Here is a 17,738-nt window from a genome sequence, read left to right as displayed (position 1 = left end):
TATATTCCGAAAAAACAGCATAATCTTAATAAAAAAGGTAAGAGTTTGAAGATAAATAAATGGTTATATTCGTTATTTAATTTTTTTAATAAATGGGATGAATTCTTCAAAGGAAAAAGGTTAAAAACAATTAAATTTTTTATAAAACTACAGTCATGCGCTACAGTTTCTTGTTTTTTCAGTATTTTATGTCGTTCTTTTGTAAAAGGCAGCCTAGGACTATCTGATAAATAGTATTTTTAAAAAAATATTTATATTAAAAATCTGATATTATTGTATTTTTTAAAAATATTTTTGACGTTCTTTAAAAACGACATAAAATCCTCTTTCTCATAAAGCTTAAGAACGACATATATTCCTAAAAAAAAGACATAATTTCACTTTCAAAAAACATGAAATAAATTTAAACTTTTAAGGTTTTAAAATATTTATTTAAAAGTCATATTAATAATGTTTCTTAGAACCAAAAAAATTCGGAATTATACAAATAATACGACACACTTGTTAAGGTCTTGTGCTTGGTAAAAAAAATAATTATAATATCCATTGGAATCACTTTTATGTACAAAGCGTTGGTTTATTTGGCAAAGCGGCGTTTTTGTGCGGCGTCTAGAGGCTGTAGTAGAACTCCTTGGAGTCCAGGTACAGCGCAATGCCCACCCAGACCAGGGTGTTCCAGGTGCACTCCAGCAGAAGCATGAAGTGGGTGTTCATCGGCCCGACCCGCCAGTGCCAGGGCAGCATCCGATGCATCACCGAGTGGCCGACATACATCACAATGGCGTTCATGCCGCACTCGGTGAAGGGGTATCCGGACCAGTTCCACGTCTGGCGGACGTCGATGAAGTAGTAGAGCAGCGACAGGATGATCAGAGCCAGGCTGACAGTCACGCAGACGAAGGACAGCGACCAGAGGTTCTTGTTCACGGGAATGGCGCCACCCTCCCGCGAGAAGCCGCACAGGGCGCCGCCAATTAGGCCAAGAACGACTGCCAGGATGAGCCAGCGACGGATCCGAGACTGCCAGGTGGGATGAACCAGCAGGGTGACACCAGCAAAGGCGCCCAGGAGCACCTGCACCACGCTCAGGATGCAGCCTGCAAGAAGGACAATGAGATTTGGACAAAAACTAAAGAAAGTGAAAGTGATACCCACCGAAAATGCCCTCAGGATCGAAGGCGGCCGAGTCGTAGACGTATTTGGCAGTGGGATGTTGGTAGATGTGGGCGTTTCCCAGAACTTTCAGGTCCACATAGCCGGCCGCTCCTCCGATGCAGTTGGGATTCGAGGCGTAGTCGAACTTGCCGCCCGGGCCGAGGTATCCCTTCGGGCAGCCGGGCACTCGCAGGCCAAAGGTCAGGCCCAAGTAGGTGGCCACCAGGGCCAGCAGCACGGCCAGTTCCCCACTGAACAGACAGATGTCATGCACGGCCCTCTGCCAGGATCGCTGCGGACTGATCGGATCACGACGACTGCAGAGGGTGTGGAGGACGCCGACGACGAGGAAGGCTACTCCGAATCGCTGGAGGACACCCATGATCCTTAATTCCTCCAGGCCGGGGCCACTCATTGAGTTCAGGCAGAGGCCGATGGCGAAGAGCTTGATGGAGCGCCACAGGATGCGCAGGCAGATGCGTCCCTTGCTGGCGCCCCTCGAGAGCTGGGCCTTCACGGAGAGTGGGATGCAGACGCCCATGATCCAGAGGAAGGAGGGGAAGACGAGGTCGGCCAGGTGCAGGCCGTTCCAGGCGGCATGATCGATCCAAGTGTAGCCGCCGCCGCCGCTATTCACGAAGATCATCAGGACGATGGAGAGTCTGGAAAAACGATAATTATAGATGGACTTGCAGGGAGTGGAACTCCTCTTACCCCCGGAATGTGTCGAGGCTGCGCAGGCGCTTCCGTTGCGTGGCCTTTGCGGCAGCCGCTCCGATGCTGTCGGCGGCGGCGGCGGCCTCGTCGTAGCGATAACACCTCCAGGCGCAGCTGGCGAGCTTCAGCAAGATTAGCAGCGCGGCAACCAGCACGAACACTGCCAGGAAAGCTGTTACGGAATCGAGAGAGAGTATAGCCGGCGATAAGTAATCCGCTGTGGAGTACCACTTGTGGGTGATCGCCACTCACCGTAATTGATGGGAACGCCCGGCTTGTCGGTGGCGAAGGAGCAGGTTCCATTCTCCAGCAGGGTCAGGTTGTAGACACCGAATTCCTGGAGATCGGTGCGTCTCAGCCAGCAGAGTGATGATCTAAAAGGAGATTCTTTATTAATTTTTATTCAAAAACTAAAAAAAATGAATAAAAACAGAAGGAGAAATCGATTAAACTTGAAGAGAACATTAATAATTGGAATCAACTTGCATAGCTAAGTAGTTTCGCTTAAACTAGTTAACATGAAAAGTACTTGAAGTACAGTGGAGATTAGATAAAGTGAACTTCAAGAGTTATATGACTTGTGGCTTAAAATACATAGTTTTTCTGATAAAGAATTTACATTTAAGTCTTTAAAACTACTTAGATTGTTGTCCCCCTTAGGGGGCGACCACTGTACAGTACGTACACATTGTCGTAGGCATAGTGACCCTGATCGTGCTGATAGATTTTGAAATTCAGCCCGTATGCAGAGCTCAGTCGTAATGGTTCGATGTCGTCGCCGTCGCCGTCGGCCGCCGGCAGAGCTTTCACTTTGGTGTAGGGGCACTGCGAAAATCGAATTAAATTAATTGGTTAATTGATTGAGGGGGAACTGAAAGTGAAACCTGCTGCCTGCACATGTAACATGGGCCGCACATGTAACAGGAGTTGGCTGTGTGGGTGGGTGAGGTGGTAGTGGTGGTAGTGGTGGAGGTAGTACCGTGTAGCATTCGTCGGACAAAGTGTAGAGATAGGATCGTTCGGGATACTCAGATTTCAGATACAGATACGACTGATCGACGTCCAGGGCGCGCATGTCCAGATCCCGCCACTGGGGATCTGTGTACTCCACAAATATTGACATTTTATCGCAAATATCAACTGCAACTTGCAATTATTTTATTTTTGTTGCACTTGCGATTTACAGTTACTGAGCACCACAGCACCACAATTCCGTGCGGCGAGCGACTAACTAAGCAAAAATTACTACTGCCGCTCGCATTGCTCTGCTCTTGGAAATAACAAAACAATTTCGAGTGCGCAATAAAAATAACAAAATCGCAAGTGCCAATAACACAGCACGAACAACAAGTAACAACAACAAACAGTAACAACAATCTGCGGGGGGTCAGTGTTGGACAGCGAAACAATTGGATGGCGCCAACGAGGGCTGCCAAAGCGCAAGAAATTAATTCAAATATTAATATATCATATTAAATATCAATGAAATAAAAATAAACAATTTATTATTGCTGATTAGTTTATTATTAGTTTATTATGGTTTGCGTTTAAAACCCACACATAAACATATTTGTGGGGGCGTCTAGACAACGCTAGGTGGCAACGCCAACAACTAGTTGCATGGTTTCTAACAAATATAAGAGATAATATCAGCAAACTAACAAATCTAAAGATAACACGCAATAAAGACTGGATAAAGATAATATATGCTAAAACCAATATATGCTTAATAGAGTAGATTGGGGGCGTTTAGAACTTTCTGCTGAATTGGGGGCGTTGCACTTTGGCGGCCTGGCAACGCCGTCAGCTGATGGACTGAAAATTGTTGCTGCTTGCGCGAATGTATTTTTAAAATAAAAGCCATCGAGATCGGAGAACACGGTATCCGGGAGGAGGATGGCCAGCAAGCAGGAGAGCCGCCTGTGCGCCCTCACCTTCTTCGCGAAACTGCATCCGGGCGATGTGTGCGGCAGCAATGGACTCCCGCTGACGCCCAACTCGATTGCGATTCTGGGCAGGGCGCAGAAGTTAAAGGACTTACAGGACGAGCACTTGTGCCAGTACCTGGACGTGATACGCGGCAAGCATGGTAAACCGGGTAGAACTCACTGATCCATAGGGTTTCACCATCCTTTGTCTTTCAGAACGCACCATTGTGGTCTCCGAGTTCATGGGACTCTCTCTGGAGGATTACGCGAAGCGGCAGCATCCCCTGGCCTTGGGTCAGATCCTGCGCATCTTCTACCAAGTCGTCCGCGGCATCGATGTCCTCAGTCGGCACCACCTGGTCGCCCACAACCTCGAGCCCAAGCACATTCTCATCTCCCGGGACGGCCGGCAGGTGAAGCTCTTCAACTACGGCCTCCATCACATGACCAAGGGCGGCTGCTACGTGCCCTTCCCCATCGGCAACATCCGGTACATGGCCCCGGAGCGCGTGCTCGGCCTGAACGGCAATATTAAGAGCGATGTCTGGGCTCTGGCCCTCCTCGTGGTGGAGCTGATCTTCCAAATCGAACTCTGGCCGAAGCTGAAGCTTTCGAATGTGATTCGGAAGATCCTGGCCTTTGGCCGGAGCAACGGTGTGCTGGAGAAGATTGCCCGGGAGCACCAGTGCTACGATCGTTACACGGCGTTGGACAAGGAGCTGCGCCAGCTCCTGGAGAGCTGCCTGCATGTGCTGCCGAAGAAACGTCCGCTGCCGGGGGAGCTGCTGAAGCACCCGCTCTTCGAGGCGATTGCCTCCGAGATGAGCAAGGAGAACGAGCTGCTGGAGTCGCTGGAGAAGGATCCGGTGCCGTTGTTGATGCGCTGCCCGCTCTCGCAGATCTACCACCTGTGGCAGCTGGCCGGCGGCGATGTCCAGGCGGAGCTGAAGAAGGAGGGACTCATCCGGAGCGAGGCTCCGATCCTGGGCCTGCCGCAGATCGTCCGCCTCAGCGGGGTGAGCGTCTGTCCGGGACGGAGTCAGGCGCAGCTGATGGACGACCGGGTGGTGCCGCTGCGCCTGCAGGCTCTGCTCCAGCGGCTGAGTCGCCTGCCGGCGAATGTCTACTTTCCGCTGCTGCACTCGCCGCGCTTTCCCGCCCAAAACGCCCGCGAACTCCAGGCCCTGCCGTTGGTGATTCGCGAGAAGGACATCGAGTACCAGTTCCAGCGAGTGCGCCTCTTCACCCGCCTCCTCCAGGGGCATCCGCACACGGCCGAGCAGCTGCAGCGCGAGGCGCTGGTGGATGTCCCGCCGCTACTCCGTGGCCCGATTTGGGCGGCCCTGCTGGAGGTGGTGCCCAATGGGAGCTACTGGAAGATCGACAAGTACACGGCCACCAGCACCGACCGCCAGATCGAGGTGGATATCCCGCGGTGTCATCAGTACGATGAGCTGCTCTCCTCCCCGGACGGCCATCGGAAGCTGCGCCGGTTGCTGAAGGCCTGGGTGACGGCCCATCCCCAATACGTCTACTGGCAGGGCCTGGACTCGCTGACGGCGCCGTTCCTCTATCTAAACTTTAACAACGAAGGTGGGAATCATGTCCTTAGTCTAGATCCTTACTGAGCTTCTCTCTTTTTAGAACTGGCCTTCCTGAGTCTGTTCAAGTTCATCCCGAAGTACCTCCAGTGGTTCTTCCTCAAGGACAACTCGGCGGTGATAAAGGAGTATCTGAGCAAGTTCTCGCAACTGACCGCCTTCCATGAGCCGCTCCTGGCCCAGCACCTGGCCAGCATAAGCTTCATTCCAGAGCTCTTTGCCATTCCCTGGTTCCTCACCATGTTCTCACGTAATTGGATGTCCTTTCTGGGCCATTATTGTAGTAAATCATATCCTTTTTGATAGACGTGTTCCCGCTGCACAAGATCCTGCATCTGTGGGACAAGCTGATGCTGGGCGACAGCTCCTATCCGCTGTTCATCGGGATTGCGATTCTCCGCCAGCTTCGGAGTACCCTGCTCTCGTCCGGCTTCAATGAGTGCATACTGCTCTTCTCCGATCTGCCGGACATTGTGATGGAAGGTTGTGTCCTGGAGTCCCAGAAGATGTACGAGGCGACTCCGAAGAGTATAACGCACCGTCAGCATGCCCTCCGCCTCCACACAGTCCATGATTTGGTTCGTTTTTCTTCCCGAGATCAGTCTCTTTTCCTTCTAATGACTTATTCCCCTCCAGGACATCGGCGTTGATGACGTGGAACTGAAGCACTTGCAGCAGGAGCAGTGCCCTCGGATCAGTGCCAAGGATGTGCTCCACTTGCTGCTTAATAATCCCTCGGAACTGGCGCTGGTGGATCTGCGCAGCATCGTGGAGTATGGGAGGGTGCATGTGCCGCACAGCATCAACATTCCGTTCGCCACCGTACAGCTGGGGGAGCAGCGACTGGAGGCGCTGCCGGTGCCACAGCTGGAGGCGCAACTGAGGGGCAGGATAGTGGTGTGTGTGTCCAACATCCATCAGCATTCCGTGGAGGTGGGAGATGACTTGTTCCCCCCATTTTTTTTATAAGTATTTAAAGTGAAATGTAATTTCTTTTTCAGTTTTCTCACTTCTTGGTGGCTTGCGGCATTCCACGCACCTGCATCCTTCACAAGGGATTCAATGTCCTGCACTCCATCGAGCCGAACATCCTCATCTCGAATTAGTCTTTAAGTTCAATGTGAATCGATCTTTTTGTTCAAATAGATTATTTAAAAAAATATTATATATATATATCTTATATAACAGAAAGAATAATTTTCCATTAAAAAATTGCTTTAAAAAAACTGTTTTATTTCTGCCTTAACTTGTTTCCTTTTTCTTTAGATTTTCGTTTGTATAATGATTTATTTTGTATTAAAAAAAAAAAAATAAAAACACTTAAACTAATTACTTAAACTTAAATATTTATACCAAATTGTAATCGAATTGTTTGTTTCTTTCCATCTCTATTCATAATTTTACTTTAAATTGTAGGTAATTGGTTTTAATTTTATTTTCTTCTTTACTTTTTTTTTTTTTTTTTTGTAAATTTTTTAATTTTATTTTTTACCTTTCGCTGTGTGCCATTGCATTAAAATTGTTAATTCGATTTAAGTTACATCCTCCTCTTCCTACTCCTCTTTTTCTCTCAGTTATATAATCTTTATATATATTAAGAATTTATGCAAATGTGGGTGTGTTTTTTCTCTATGTGCATTATCGATCTGTTCTTGTGTCTGTTTCTGATCATCTGGTGCTTGTTTTTTAGTTAAAAAATGGGCCATTTTGGTTTGTCTATTGCTCTGGGGTGGAAGGACAGGGGCTAATAGGTCACAGCTGGCTACTAGGGGCTATAATGGGTTAAAGACTGACACCAAACCGAACCAGCAGCTTGCCGCCGACTCTCAATACGGGAAAGTTACTTTAAAAATGGACAAATTTTGAATGAAAACTCAAACATCTGCAGATAAGCTGGCTCTTTTTTTTTTTTTTTTACTAATTTTGTGATGCAAAGTGGTATCCTGTGTCCTGTATCCTGTATCCTGTATCCTGGCTATGGCTATGGCTGGGGGACAGCAGATTGATCGGAGCTTAAGCTAAGAGAGACCTTTCCTTCCATCCGCTCGTTCTATCTAACCTACTACTTAGTGGGTATGAATCGCGCTTTCACCGCCTGCCCCATCGGCAGGTGCAGATGTTGCTGCTGCTGTTGCTGTTGCTGCTGCTGCTGCTGTTGTTGTTGCTGCTGCTGCTGCTGTTGCGCTTGGTGCTGGATGTGCTGGCTGATCTGCTGCTGGATGGAGAGGCCGCTGGCGTTACTGATGATATGCTGGCTGTGGAGCGGCTCGTTGATCTCGATTTTAATGGCCGTGGCGGCCAGGGCCGCCTTGTTCTTGTTTTTCGGCGGACGTCCGCCTATCAAAAGGATAACAAAGGATTACATAACATAATCAAACAGGATGTAGAGATGACTACTTACGCTGCCCCGTCGTGTGCTGGAGCGATAGAGGCTGGCCGATCATCGCCAGGGGCTGTTGGGGCGCCTGGAGAGTCACAGTCTTCTTGGAGCGCTTCGGCGGCGGCAGTTCGTGGTGCGAGTGGCTGGTGAGCAGGTGCTTGGACAGGTGCTGGCGCACGGCGAACGATTCGGTGCAATTGGCCACCGGGCAGGACAAGTACCGTCCCTCGACATGCCGCTGGACGTGCTTCTTCAGCAGCGACTCCTGATTGAAGCTACTGGGACAGATGTCGCACTTGTACTTGAACTCGTCGTGCATCTTGAGGTGTTGGTCGAGGTGCGCCTGCTGCAGGAACTTCTCGTCGCACTTGCCGCACTCGTAGGGGAAGGCCAATCCGTGCGTCTTCATGTGCGTGTGCAGCTGGGACTGCAGCTTGAAGTTCTTGTCCGGACAACGGGGGCAGTAGTATCCCGTCACTCCGGCATGCGCCTGCAGGTGTTGGTTCAGCGATGTCACCTGCGTGAACTTCTTGTTGCAAACGTTGCAACAATACTGCTGCACCTTGTGGTGCGACTTCATATGATTGTTCAGATTCGTCACCTAAAAAATATCCAATTTTAAATATAATCTTTAGATTTAAAAGAAATCTAAGCTAAGCATGCCTGGGCGAAGCTGCGACCACATTCCGGCTCATTGCAGACAAACGGACGTTCGCCGGTGTGGAGGCGGCGGTGGTTGTTCAGGTTGGTGATCTGCGTGAAGGTCTTGCCGCAGTCGACGCACTGGTAGGGCCGGTCGTTGGTGTGGATGCGTTCGTGGTTCCTCAGATTGGCCGCCTGCGTGAAGCCTGTAAGGAAATATGATTAATAAATTGTTCAAAAAGGGGGATATTAAATGACAACCCACCTTTGTGGCAGTAGGTGCACACAAACTTACGCTCCGCCGAGTGATTTCGTATGTGCGTCATGAGCGAGGATTTGCGCGAGAACGTTTTGTTGCATTGTGGGCAGGAGCCCTCCTCGTTGAATATCAGATCCACCTGAAAGAGTTGAAAATTTTAAAATATACTGCAAGTGCCTTCGTCACAAATTGTTTTTTAATTAATTCTTAAACTATTCCTCACGAAATTCCTCAAGTTTTTATTAGAACGCTTATTACTTTGCATATTTTGAAAAAAATTGTATAGTTAACAGGTGCCTTCGTCACAAGCTTTTTTTTTTAATTATTTCTTAAACTAATCCTCAAGAAATTGATAAGTTTTTATTTTAAACATATTATTTTGCCTTCTACACTCATTACTTTGTATATTTTGAAGAATTAACCAATTTAACAAGTGCATTCGTCACAAGTTTTTCTTACACTATTGAAATTCCTAAGAAATATAAGTTTTTTTTTAAATACATATTATTATTTTGCGCTCTATCTTATTAATTTTGTATATTTTCAAGAATTAAATTGTTCTCAAGTGGTTTCGTCACAAGTATTTTTTGTATTTATCAGAAATTATCAAGGAATATAAGTTTTTATTAAAAATCTATTATTATTTTGTAATCTACCTTTGAAAAGTTAAAGGATTAAACAATAAATAAAAGTTATTAAGCGCAAATATAACACTATCAGTTGAATTCGTCACAAGTTCTACTTTAATTATTATAAATTATCAAGAAATACAAATTTTTTATTAAAAGCCAATTAATATTTTGTATTCTAACTTCGAAAAATTAAAGTATTAAACTTAAAAAAACGGTATTAAGCGCAAATATAATAGTATTAGGTGATTTCGTCACTAGATTTAATTAAATTACTGCAAATTGTAAAGAAGTACAAGTTGATATTAAAAATATAATAATCTTTAGAGTTTTATCTTTAAAATTTTGTATATTTTGAAATGGAAATTTTAAAAATTAAATTATTAAACTATAAAAAAAATAACTATTGTAGTATTAAGATGAAATCGTCACTGGTTATTATTTTTAATTTATTTTAGATTCTCAAGAAATGTTTCTCAAGTTTAGATCCAAAATGATTCCACTACAGTTCACTATTTTTATTAATTATATATTTATTTATTATAAATTTATTAATAGAATTTTAGAAATTAATATATTTAACACTAAAAAAACTGAATTATAGTTTTTAATTAATCTTCGCCACTTCCTAATGTCTATTTTGAAGCGATAATCCCCACTATTCGCGAAAAAGGGCCAACGTGGTATTAAAAAGGATTTAATTATGGTCCTCTTTAGAGTCCTTACCGCCCACCACCCACCCACTCACGCTCAACAAGCTGGCGGCCCAAAGAACAGATTGCAAATTCCCGTGCGAATTCAGTTTGTTTATTGCGTTTGCGGCTCTCTTCTCTAATTACACTTGATTTTTTGCCGACTTTCTGTCTTTTTTTCCACATATGTATATGCTGGTAGCTATTTAATTATTTTTATTTTTTGTATTTTATTTTATTTTATTTTATTGTTTTTTTTTTTTTAAGCAACTTGCGTGCCACGCACACCCACACAACGAAGGCATCAACTGAAAATGAATTTTTTTCCGCCTTACACAGCGCACAAAAACGTTGCGCTCCGGCCGGCAGCGCCGCAGACGTCGCCGTCGACGCCGGCAGAGCAGATATTAATGGAAAAAAAGAACAAAATATATGGCTATATATACGAATATATATATATATGTACACACATATATTTATATATAAATATAAAGGAAAACAAGAAAATGAGCAGCAACTATTGGCAAGAAATCAAATTGCAGATACTCTTTCGGTTTCAGTTTTCCAAAAAAAATAATAAAAATTTTAAGAATATAATATAATAATAATAATAAGTAATAATTATAATATTATAATAAAAACTATACATTATAAAAATTTTAATTATTTAATAATATTTCTTATGTACTCATCTATGTAGTATATTTAAAAAAAAATATTTAATATAAAAAAACTGTGACGAATTCATAAATTTTCTTAGTAACGAAATATTATACCCTTTTTTTTATTTTAATTGTCATAAAATAATTATACTATATTCGGAAATAATATAGTAATAATAAATATATATACTCAAAAAATAATTATATTCAATGATGATTTTAAAATTAGTCACAACGAATTATTTAACATTTTTAGTGACGAAAATTCTACTCTATTTTGTCCATATATCTAATTTAAAAATCTAAGATGATTTTAAAATTAATTAGTTTCAAAAACCGTTCTACTAAAAACTTTTCATAAAACAGTACCTTATATTTAATATTAATTTTTAGTGACGTGTAGTATTACTTATTTTTATTTCATTTTCAAGTCTAATTAAAAAATGTATAGTATCTTCTATACTTTCCAAACAATTTCAGTCTATAACTCGTAATTTTTTTCTCTTTTTTTTTTTTATAAAGTATTCCCAGAGGTCGGGTTGACCCATTCTTATTTGTATTTGTTTAAAATTTTTTCTTTTTTCAATTTTTTTTTTGTTTTTGCTGCTCTGTTGCATGATGGAAAAAAGAAAGGCAACAAGAACATGCAAAGAAACGGGCAGAAAAAAGAAATAAAAGAAAAAGAAGAGGCTATGAATGTGCAAGCAAATACATGTTTGTATTTTTGTATGTATTTTCGTATTACGAGTGGGAGCCGAATAAAAAGGAAGAAAAAAAAAATAGCACAATAATAATAAACAAGTGCACCAAAGGAGCAGGGAGTTTCTGTTTTCTATTCCAGCAGTGGCTTGTGCTGAAGGGAATTTATTATAGGACTCCTACAATAGATTTTTTTTCATTTAAGTAGGTTTCGAAAAAAATATATATGAAAATTGGAAGAATTAAAATTTTAATTATAAAATTAATTAGAAAATAATATTAATTTTGAAAAATATATTTAAAAATATATAAATAATTTATTTTTAAAGTAATTATTTTAATTTATATTAATAGGGCTTCTATAATACAATGTTAGTCCTTTAAGTAGGTTACGAACAAAATATATATGAAATTTGAAAGAAATAGAAATTAAATTATTAAATAGTGTTTAGTAAATAATAAAAATATTTACAGAAAGAGTATTATTGTTGTCTTATTTTTTTATGTTTTTGTTATAATTCTCAATTGGTTTTAACAGATTGGAGTTCATAGCTGGCCTTAAAATAATGAGCAGCTCTGGAACTTATTCATTTTTGGAGTAAATATTTTAAGTAATATTAATTTGTAATATTTTAAAGCAGTTTTACGTTCTAAAAGATCTACTAACAGCTGACTAACTAAAGATGACTTCCATCAGCTGTTTTCAGAACTAATTCTAAATGCTCTAATTAAAAAAAAAACTTCAAATTAAAAAAAATCATTAAAAATTGTGATGCATAGAAACCCCTTTAAAAACCCACCCAAGACCCTAACCGGCAGGACTTACATCTTCGGAGTCGTCCTGGGACTGCAGATTCTCGGAAGAGCTCGATGATTGCATTTGTTGCTGCTGCTGTTGTTGTTGCTGCTGTTGTTGCTGCTGCTGCTGGTGCTGCTGATGTTGCTGCTGCAGTTGCAGGACAGCGGCAGCAGCGGCGGCATTACTACCGTTGGTCAGTTGCTGGGCCACCGCGTGGGCGTCGCTGTCGCTGGAGGATGCCGTGGACGAGGATGCCGCAGCGGCCGCGGCAGCAGCAGCAGCAGCGGCTGCGGAGGCCGAGGCGGCAGCAACAGCAGCCGCTGCCGATGCTGCTGCAGCGGATCCACCGCCGCCGACAACGCCACCGGCCCCACCGCCGCCGCCACCCCCACCGGCGCTGGCTGCCACCGATTGATGAAAGTTGGAATTATTTGTTAGCTGTTCTGAGCAGCGGACGCATGTGGGTATGCTGTAGCCGGGCACCTGGAATAGCTGCAATTGGAGATTGAATTAAAAACTTAATTAGAGTGTATTTATTTTCACTTGAATTATTATATCTCTCCTCCTCCTCCTTCTCTTATTTTCTCTTTGTTTTTTTTTTTTTAATTCAAAAGCAAAAACTGTAATAACAATAATGCTTTTTATTTATTGTGGCAACCCAACCTTATTCACCCCGCCTTCCTTCCCACCATACCGCTCCCCCCATCATCATCCCATTCCACAAAATAGAAATAACAACCAAGAAGATAAACACACACATATAGAGGAGAAAAAAAAAGGAAAAAAAAAAGAAATAATAATAACAACAACACTGGCAACGTTTCGTGTGTTTTTTTTCTCCTCTTTTTGTTGTTTTTGGTACAGCGTTTTGTTATTCTTTTGCTTTTTGTTTTGTTTTGCCGCCATCATGACAGGGGCGTGCGTAAGGGGGGACCACATTCCAATCCAAGTGAAGGAATTAAAGAAAAATATTTAAATTATTTTTTTATTATATTATTTATATTTTATTATTATTAATATTAATATTTTTATTTTTGTTTTATATAAAATATATTTGTATACCCCCTTTAATGAAAATTTCATATTTAATTTTCCATTTAAAATATATTTTTAATCATAACCCCCTTGATCAAAAGCTCACCCCCGTCACTGCTCCACTGACTGCCTTGGCGCAATTTCTGTCATTTTGTTTTATTATGTATTTCTTTTTGTGCTCTTCATGGGGAGCATGAAGTGGAAGGGGGGGGCGGCGAAGAGCAGCAATAAGCGGGGGTTGGGGGGATTGTTGAAAAGGAGTCAAAGTGAAAAGCAAGAGCGGCGGATAGCGGCCAGCGGCAAGCGGAGCAAGCAAAATGTAAAAATAATATTTTTTCAAGTTGTCGGCTTGAACAACTTTTCGGGCTGAGTTGGCTAAAAATAAAAATTTTTCAGCAATAGTTTGGGGTCGCATATGTGTATTGTTTTTGTATGAGAGTCCCGTCCCCCCTCGAATGAGAGCGACAGAGAGAGAGAGAGAGAGAGCGCGCGAGAGAGTGCCGAACTTTTGCCCCAAAGAGTAGGAAAAAGAAAGCAATGCGCGCGCTTTTCAACCCCCACCTCCCATCCTTTTTCCGCCGCCACAGTTCTTGCTCTGAGCGTTTAGCTATTTTCAAGCTAGTTTTATATAGAGATGATAAAAAATGTATAGCTATTTGGTAAAAAATAATTATTAAAGCTATTTTAATTATCAAAAATTTTGATTTTATTTCTGTGTGAATTAATTTTAATCAGTTTTAACTATTTTTTACAGTTTAACGGTTTAAAGTTCCGCTTTTTTTAAAGAAATGCCTCTAAGAACCAAGTATAATTAAAAAATAGTTTTCGGTGCATTTTTGTTTTCTTTATAGCCTAAAAAAACATACATTTCTGCACAATTTCCTACAAAATTAAATTCCTATTAGATGTTTAGCTTTTTCTCACTAGACCATCACTATCTCCGAACAATAACAGTGGAAAGCAGCGCAGTCGACTGAGGCAGAGACAGCAGCGGCAGCAGCGCTAAATCCCGCACAAATTCAATTGTTTAAACTTCGCCCCCGGCCCCCTCCCGGCCACCTAAAAATCAATAGAAATAACAAAATACACAACTGACAGTTTTTTTTTTCTTTCTCATTGTTGTTGTTATTGTTGTTGTTGCATTCCCTACACGCATTCCAAAGACATTAGTTCGTAAAAATATAAAATATTAAATAAAAAAAAAATGAAAAAGAATTGTACAATTTCCTTACCGTTGCCGTTTGGAAGCACAATCTACAGATGGTGTCCATGGTGGCCCAGGAGGTGGAAGAAGGAGAAGAAGTTGCAGAGCTGCAAGAAGCGATGGAGCAGGAAGAGTAGACAGTAACGGGAGGCAGCCAGGCAGGACAACGTGCGTTGCACCGCTCTTTCTCCCCAAAGATGTTTTTGTCTTAGTTGCTCCTGTTATTGTTGTTGTTGTTGTTATTGTGGCTCTCTCCAGTGCTGATAATTGTTGTTGTGGTTTTGTGTGGTGCGAGAGGGGGAGCGGTAAACTTTACCGGTTAAGCATTAAGCTTCTCTGCTCCTGTTTTTTTATTTCTTCTTGTTAAATTTTTTTCACTTTTTTTTTTTTTGCTTGCGCGTTGTTTTTTTTTTCTGCTCGAACGAAGTATTTTTTTTTTTCGTAGCTATTCGATTCGAAAGGGGGTGAGGAAAAGATTGAGTGATCACCTCGGTTGAAAAAAAAAACATATATAAATTTGATTTATACAATATTTTCGTTGTACACACACACACGAACGCATGTTGATGCTTCCTCTTCTTTAGTCACTTCTCTGCACCGTTGTTTATGTTTGCCTTGCACTTGCACATGCTGCTGTTGTTGTTGGTGTGCTGGCTGCGCCGTTTTTTTTAATTCCTTGCCTTTTTGGCGTAGGGCTGCACTATAAAAAAAACCCAAACGCGTTGGAGCTTCTTTTTTTTTTATTTTTTTCCCATTTACAATTCACGACGAAGTTTTCGCGAGCGACCAACCGAACGTTTTTTGGGGCTCCGATGTTATTGTTGCTCTGTATGTGTTTGTGCATGCGTGTATGCCAGAAAAAAAAGAATATCGGTAATAGAGCTGTACTACTCTAACGCACAGAGAATGCCATGTTGGGTGTGACTGTTGCCATCTCTAGCGAACCTGTTATCGTATGTTTACCAACACTGACCGCGAATGCGCAACAGCTGGGCGGGCAATTTGATTTTAAGCAGATTATGTTACAGGTGCAATTAAAATATCCAAATACGACATAAGAATGTATTACAAAATCAAAAAAAAAAAACAGATACAATTGGTATTTAAAACAAAAATAAAAAGATCTCCAAGAGACCTCAAACATAAAGAATTTCCTCGGAAAAAACATGATTCTTAAACTATTTTTCATAAGTTTTAAACAAATAATAATACAAAACACTCGAGACAAAACATTAAACTCTACAGGTTTCACGAATATTAAAGGCATATTTAAATAAAATAGACAAATGTCCAGAAAAAGAGATTAAAGACCAAAAAGGCCACGGGAAAAACAAATCTGGCGCGACTGTCGATCCAAATGGCGATCTCCTGCGGTGTTAGTGTCGTCCAGCCACTGAAGTCCGCCTCCTCCTCATTGAGTGTCTCCCTGCTGGTATTATCCAATCGATTGTTACTTCCGCACTGCGATGTGGTCGCCGCACTGTTCACGGTTCCTGTGGATCGGGCCGCCGCCATTCCGCCAAAGGCGCTCTCCACGAAGTTCACGTCCAGCTTTTTGTGTGTGTTGCCCAGCACCTGACCCTCGTTAATGGTGGTAATTGGAAGATTCACCGTCAGATAGTTATTAAAATTTGGTTCGCCGCCCAGGGATCCCGCGTCCATGGCTTTCTGGAGAGCCACGCCCGAAAAGGACTTCGATCGAGTGTGACTTTTGCGGCGCAGCAGTGTCGGCGAAAGTGTGGACTTTAGGATGTGCTTGCTGTTTAGTTTCTTGACCGGAACACTGTTCTTGCGCCGCCAAATGGTGTTCACGAATGCGAACTCCACCATGCTGCCAAATATGAAGATGGTACAGCCCAGAAACCACACCTCAGACACCTTGATATAGCTGACTTTCGGCAGGGTCTTTCCCTGGGCCGAGGCCAGAGTTATGAAGGTCAACATGGTGCTGGTTCCGAGGGTGATCCTCGGTGGGGCCTGGTCTGCTTGCAGCCAAAAGGACACCCACGATATGGCCACAATCAGCATCGAGGGAAGGAAGTAGTCCATCAAGTAAAAGCCAACCACACGAGTCAGATGCACCGTAAAGCTCATGGAACTGTAGTTTCCTGCAAAGGCTCCATGCCGCAGGTCACTGAGATCGGCATTTATGACCGTTTCATTGTACCACGACTTTTGCAGGACGAACTCGGTGAGGTGCAGGCCAGAATCAAAGGTAATGGGACGCTTCTGCTCCCAGTGCAGAACCAGTTCGGAGGTGTTGTACATCCAACTCTCCAGGACGGTGGAGCAATGCTGTTCGTCGAACGGAAACTTCTTGAGGTTGAGCCAACAGTACAGAGTGGCCTTAATCCTGTTGGAGACTATCACGGTGCCATCTGGCGAAATGGAGGTTAGAATATCTTTTTCGGCCATGCCTGAAAATACAATTATTGACTTTTAGAGCGACTTCCGGCATTGAAATGGAAACCCCATTGACTTGCCCAATATACTGGAGTCCCGTTCGTTGGCCAGGAATATGTGGGGCATCCAGAGTGTGTCCCGCAGCTGCTGCTCTCCAAGAATCGGTTGTTTTCTCTTTGGACTCACAGTGCGGAAGTTAAGGCGGGGATCCAGGTAGCGCATTTGCAGCAGGGCATAGATCTTGAACTGCAGATCGTGAGCTTCGAGATTCTGCATGAAGTAGATGTAGGCTCTCATGTAGACATCCACGGGCAGTCGCTGGCCCGTCTCCGAATAGGTTATGGGACGTTCCAGGCGATCGTAGCGGCAGCCATGGGTTAAGCGGTCCAGTAACTGGGTTTGCGAGAAGCTATCCCCATCCGCCAGCGTGGGGCAGTCGTCGTCCAGCGCGGCGATGCCTGGAAAGAGGCAATTGAGCAGAATCGAGATGATGATTGCCCAGTTCATCGTGCGAACAAAAATTTAAGCTCAGTCCCAGTAGAATTTGACGCCTATTCTAACGGTTAATGTTAAAATGGCAGCCCGCTCAGTGTGGGTAAGGATTTGAATATTTAACAGAGATATAACAGAAACCAGGGCAGTATTGGATAACTTCTACCAACAAAAAATAGAATTTTTATCCAGATATTTTTTAAGACAAAATAAAACTCAAGATTTTAATTTAATTTTATTTAAATGTTTATTTCCCAAACTATTCAAAAAAACAAGAAACACAAAGTAAGAATGCGCTTAACAGCACTGAAATAAAGGAAACTTCATTTTCCAACACCAGTGTTTTAAAATTAAAAAATAAGTTATAATATTTCAAATCGATTGTCGATATGGAATAATAAAAGGATTTCACATAATTATTTAGTTTTTAATAAGCCAGAG

At 42.7% G+C, this 17,738-nt stretch overlaps 4 protein-coding genes across 6 annotated transcripts; 1 reads left to right on the top strand and 3 right to left on the bottom strand.

Annotated features, from left to right (window-relative positions):
- Positions 1-409: 409 nt before the first annotated feature.
- LOC6503060 (heparan-alpha-glucosaminide N-acetyltransferase) lies at positions 410-3,268 on the bottom strand. Its single transcript, XM_001963311.4, has 6 exons — positions 2,852-3,268; positions 2,558-2,697; positions 2,125-2,246; positions 1,870-2,044; positions 1,156-1,817; positions 410-1,097 (listed from the first exon to the last, which is right to left on the bottom strand). The coding sequence occupies exons 1-6, from the start codon at positions 2,993-2,995 to the stop codon at positions 610-612; spliced, it is 1,731 nt and encodes a 576-aa protein (XP_001963347.1). The 5' UTR covers positions 2,996-3,268; the 3' UTR covers positions 410-609.
- Positions 3,269-3,642: 374 nt separating this feature from the next.
- LOC6503048 (TBC domain-containing protein kinase-like protein) lies at positions 3,643-7,323 on the top strand. The gene is made up of 6 exons (XM_001963310.4): positions 3,643-3,961; positions 4,017-5,393; positions 5,445-5,651; positions 5,708-5,979; positions 6,038-6,334; positions 6,403-7,323. The coding sequence occupies exons 1-6, from the start codon at positions 3,769-3,771 to the stop codon at positions 6,505-6,507; spliced, it is 2,451 nt and encodes an 816-aa protein (XP_001963346.1). The 5' UTR covers positions 3,643-3,768; the 3' UTR covers positions 6,508-7,323.
- Positions 6,850-15,291, bottom strand: LOC6503059 (gastrula zinc finger protein XlCGF8.2DB). 2 transcript variants are annotated; one of them, XM_032452988.2, is made up of 6 exons: positions 14,431-15,291; positions 12,191-12,655; positions 8,689-8,821; positions 8,445-8,629; positions 7,803-8,382; positions 6,850-7,738 (listed from the first exon to the last, which is right to left on the bottom strand). In XM_032452988.2, the coding sequence occupies exons 1-6, from the start codon at positions 14,467-14,469 to the stop codon at positions 7,464-7,466; spliced, it is 1,677 nt and encodes a 558-aa protein (XP_032308879.1). In that variant the 5' UTR covers positions 14,470-15,291; the 3' UTR covers positions 6,850-7,463. The 2 variants fall into 2 exon arrangements, with proteins under 2 accessions (XP_032308879.1, XP_014761294.1); XM_014905808.3 differs by lacking the exons at positions 12,191-12,655; positions 14,431-15,291 and adding an exon at positions 10,060-10,317.
- A 159-nt stretch (positions 15,292-15,450) lies between these two features.
- LOC6503058 (pH-sensitive chloride channel 2) lies at positions 15,451-17,406 on the bottom strand. Of its 2 annotated transcripts, none has more exons than XM_001963308.4 (2): positions 16,883-17,406; positions 15,451-16,816 (listed from the first exon to the last, which is right to left on the bottom strand). In XM_001963308.4, the coding sequence occupies exons 1-2, from the start codon at positions 17,310-17,312 to the stop codon at positions 15,672-15,674; spliced, it is 1,575 nt and encodes a 524-aa protein (XP_001963344.2). In that variant the 5' UTR covers positions 17,313-17,406; the 3' UTR covers positions 15,451-15,671. The 2 variants fall into 2 exon arrangements, with proteins under 2 accessions (XP_001963344.2, XP_014761293.1); XM_014905807.3 differs by having other exon boundaries at positions 15,451-16,819; positions 16,886-17,406.
- Between the last annotated feature and the right edge of the window lie 332 nt (positions 17,407-17,738).

This window comes from Drosophila ananassae, chromosome XL (assembly GCF_017639315.1).
Source record: "Drosophila ananassae strain 14024-0371.13 chromosome XL, ASM1763931v2, whole genome shotgun sequence".
NCBI classification, from domain to species: domain Eukaryota; kingdom Metazoa; phylum Arthropoda; class Insecta; order Diptera; family Drosophilidae; genus Drosophila; species Drosophila ananassae.
Note: the sequence above shows the minus strand (reverse complement) of the source record. Positions and strands in the feature narration are given on the sequence as shown.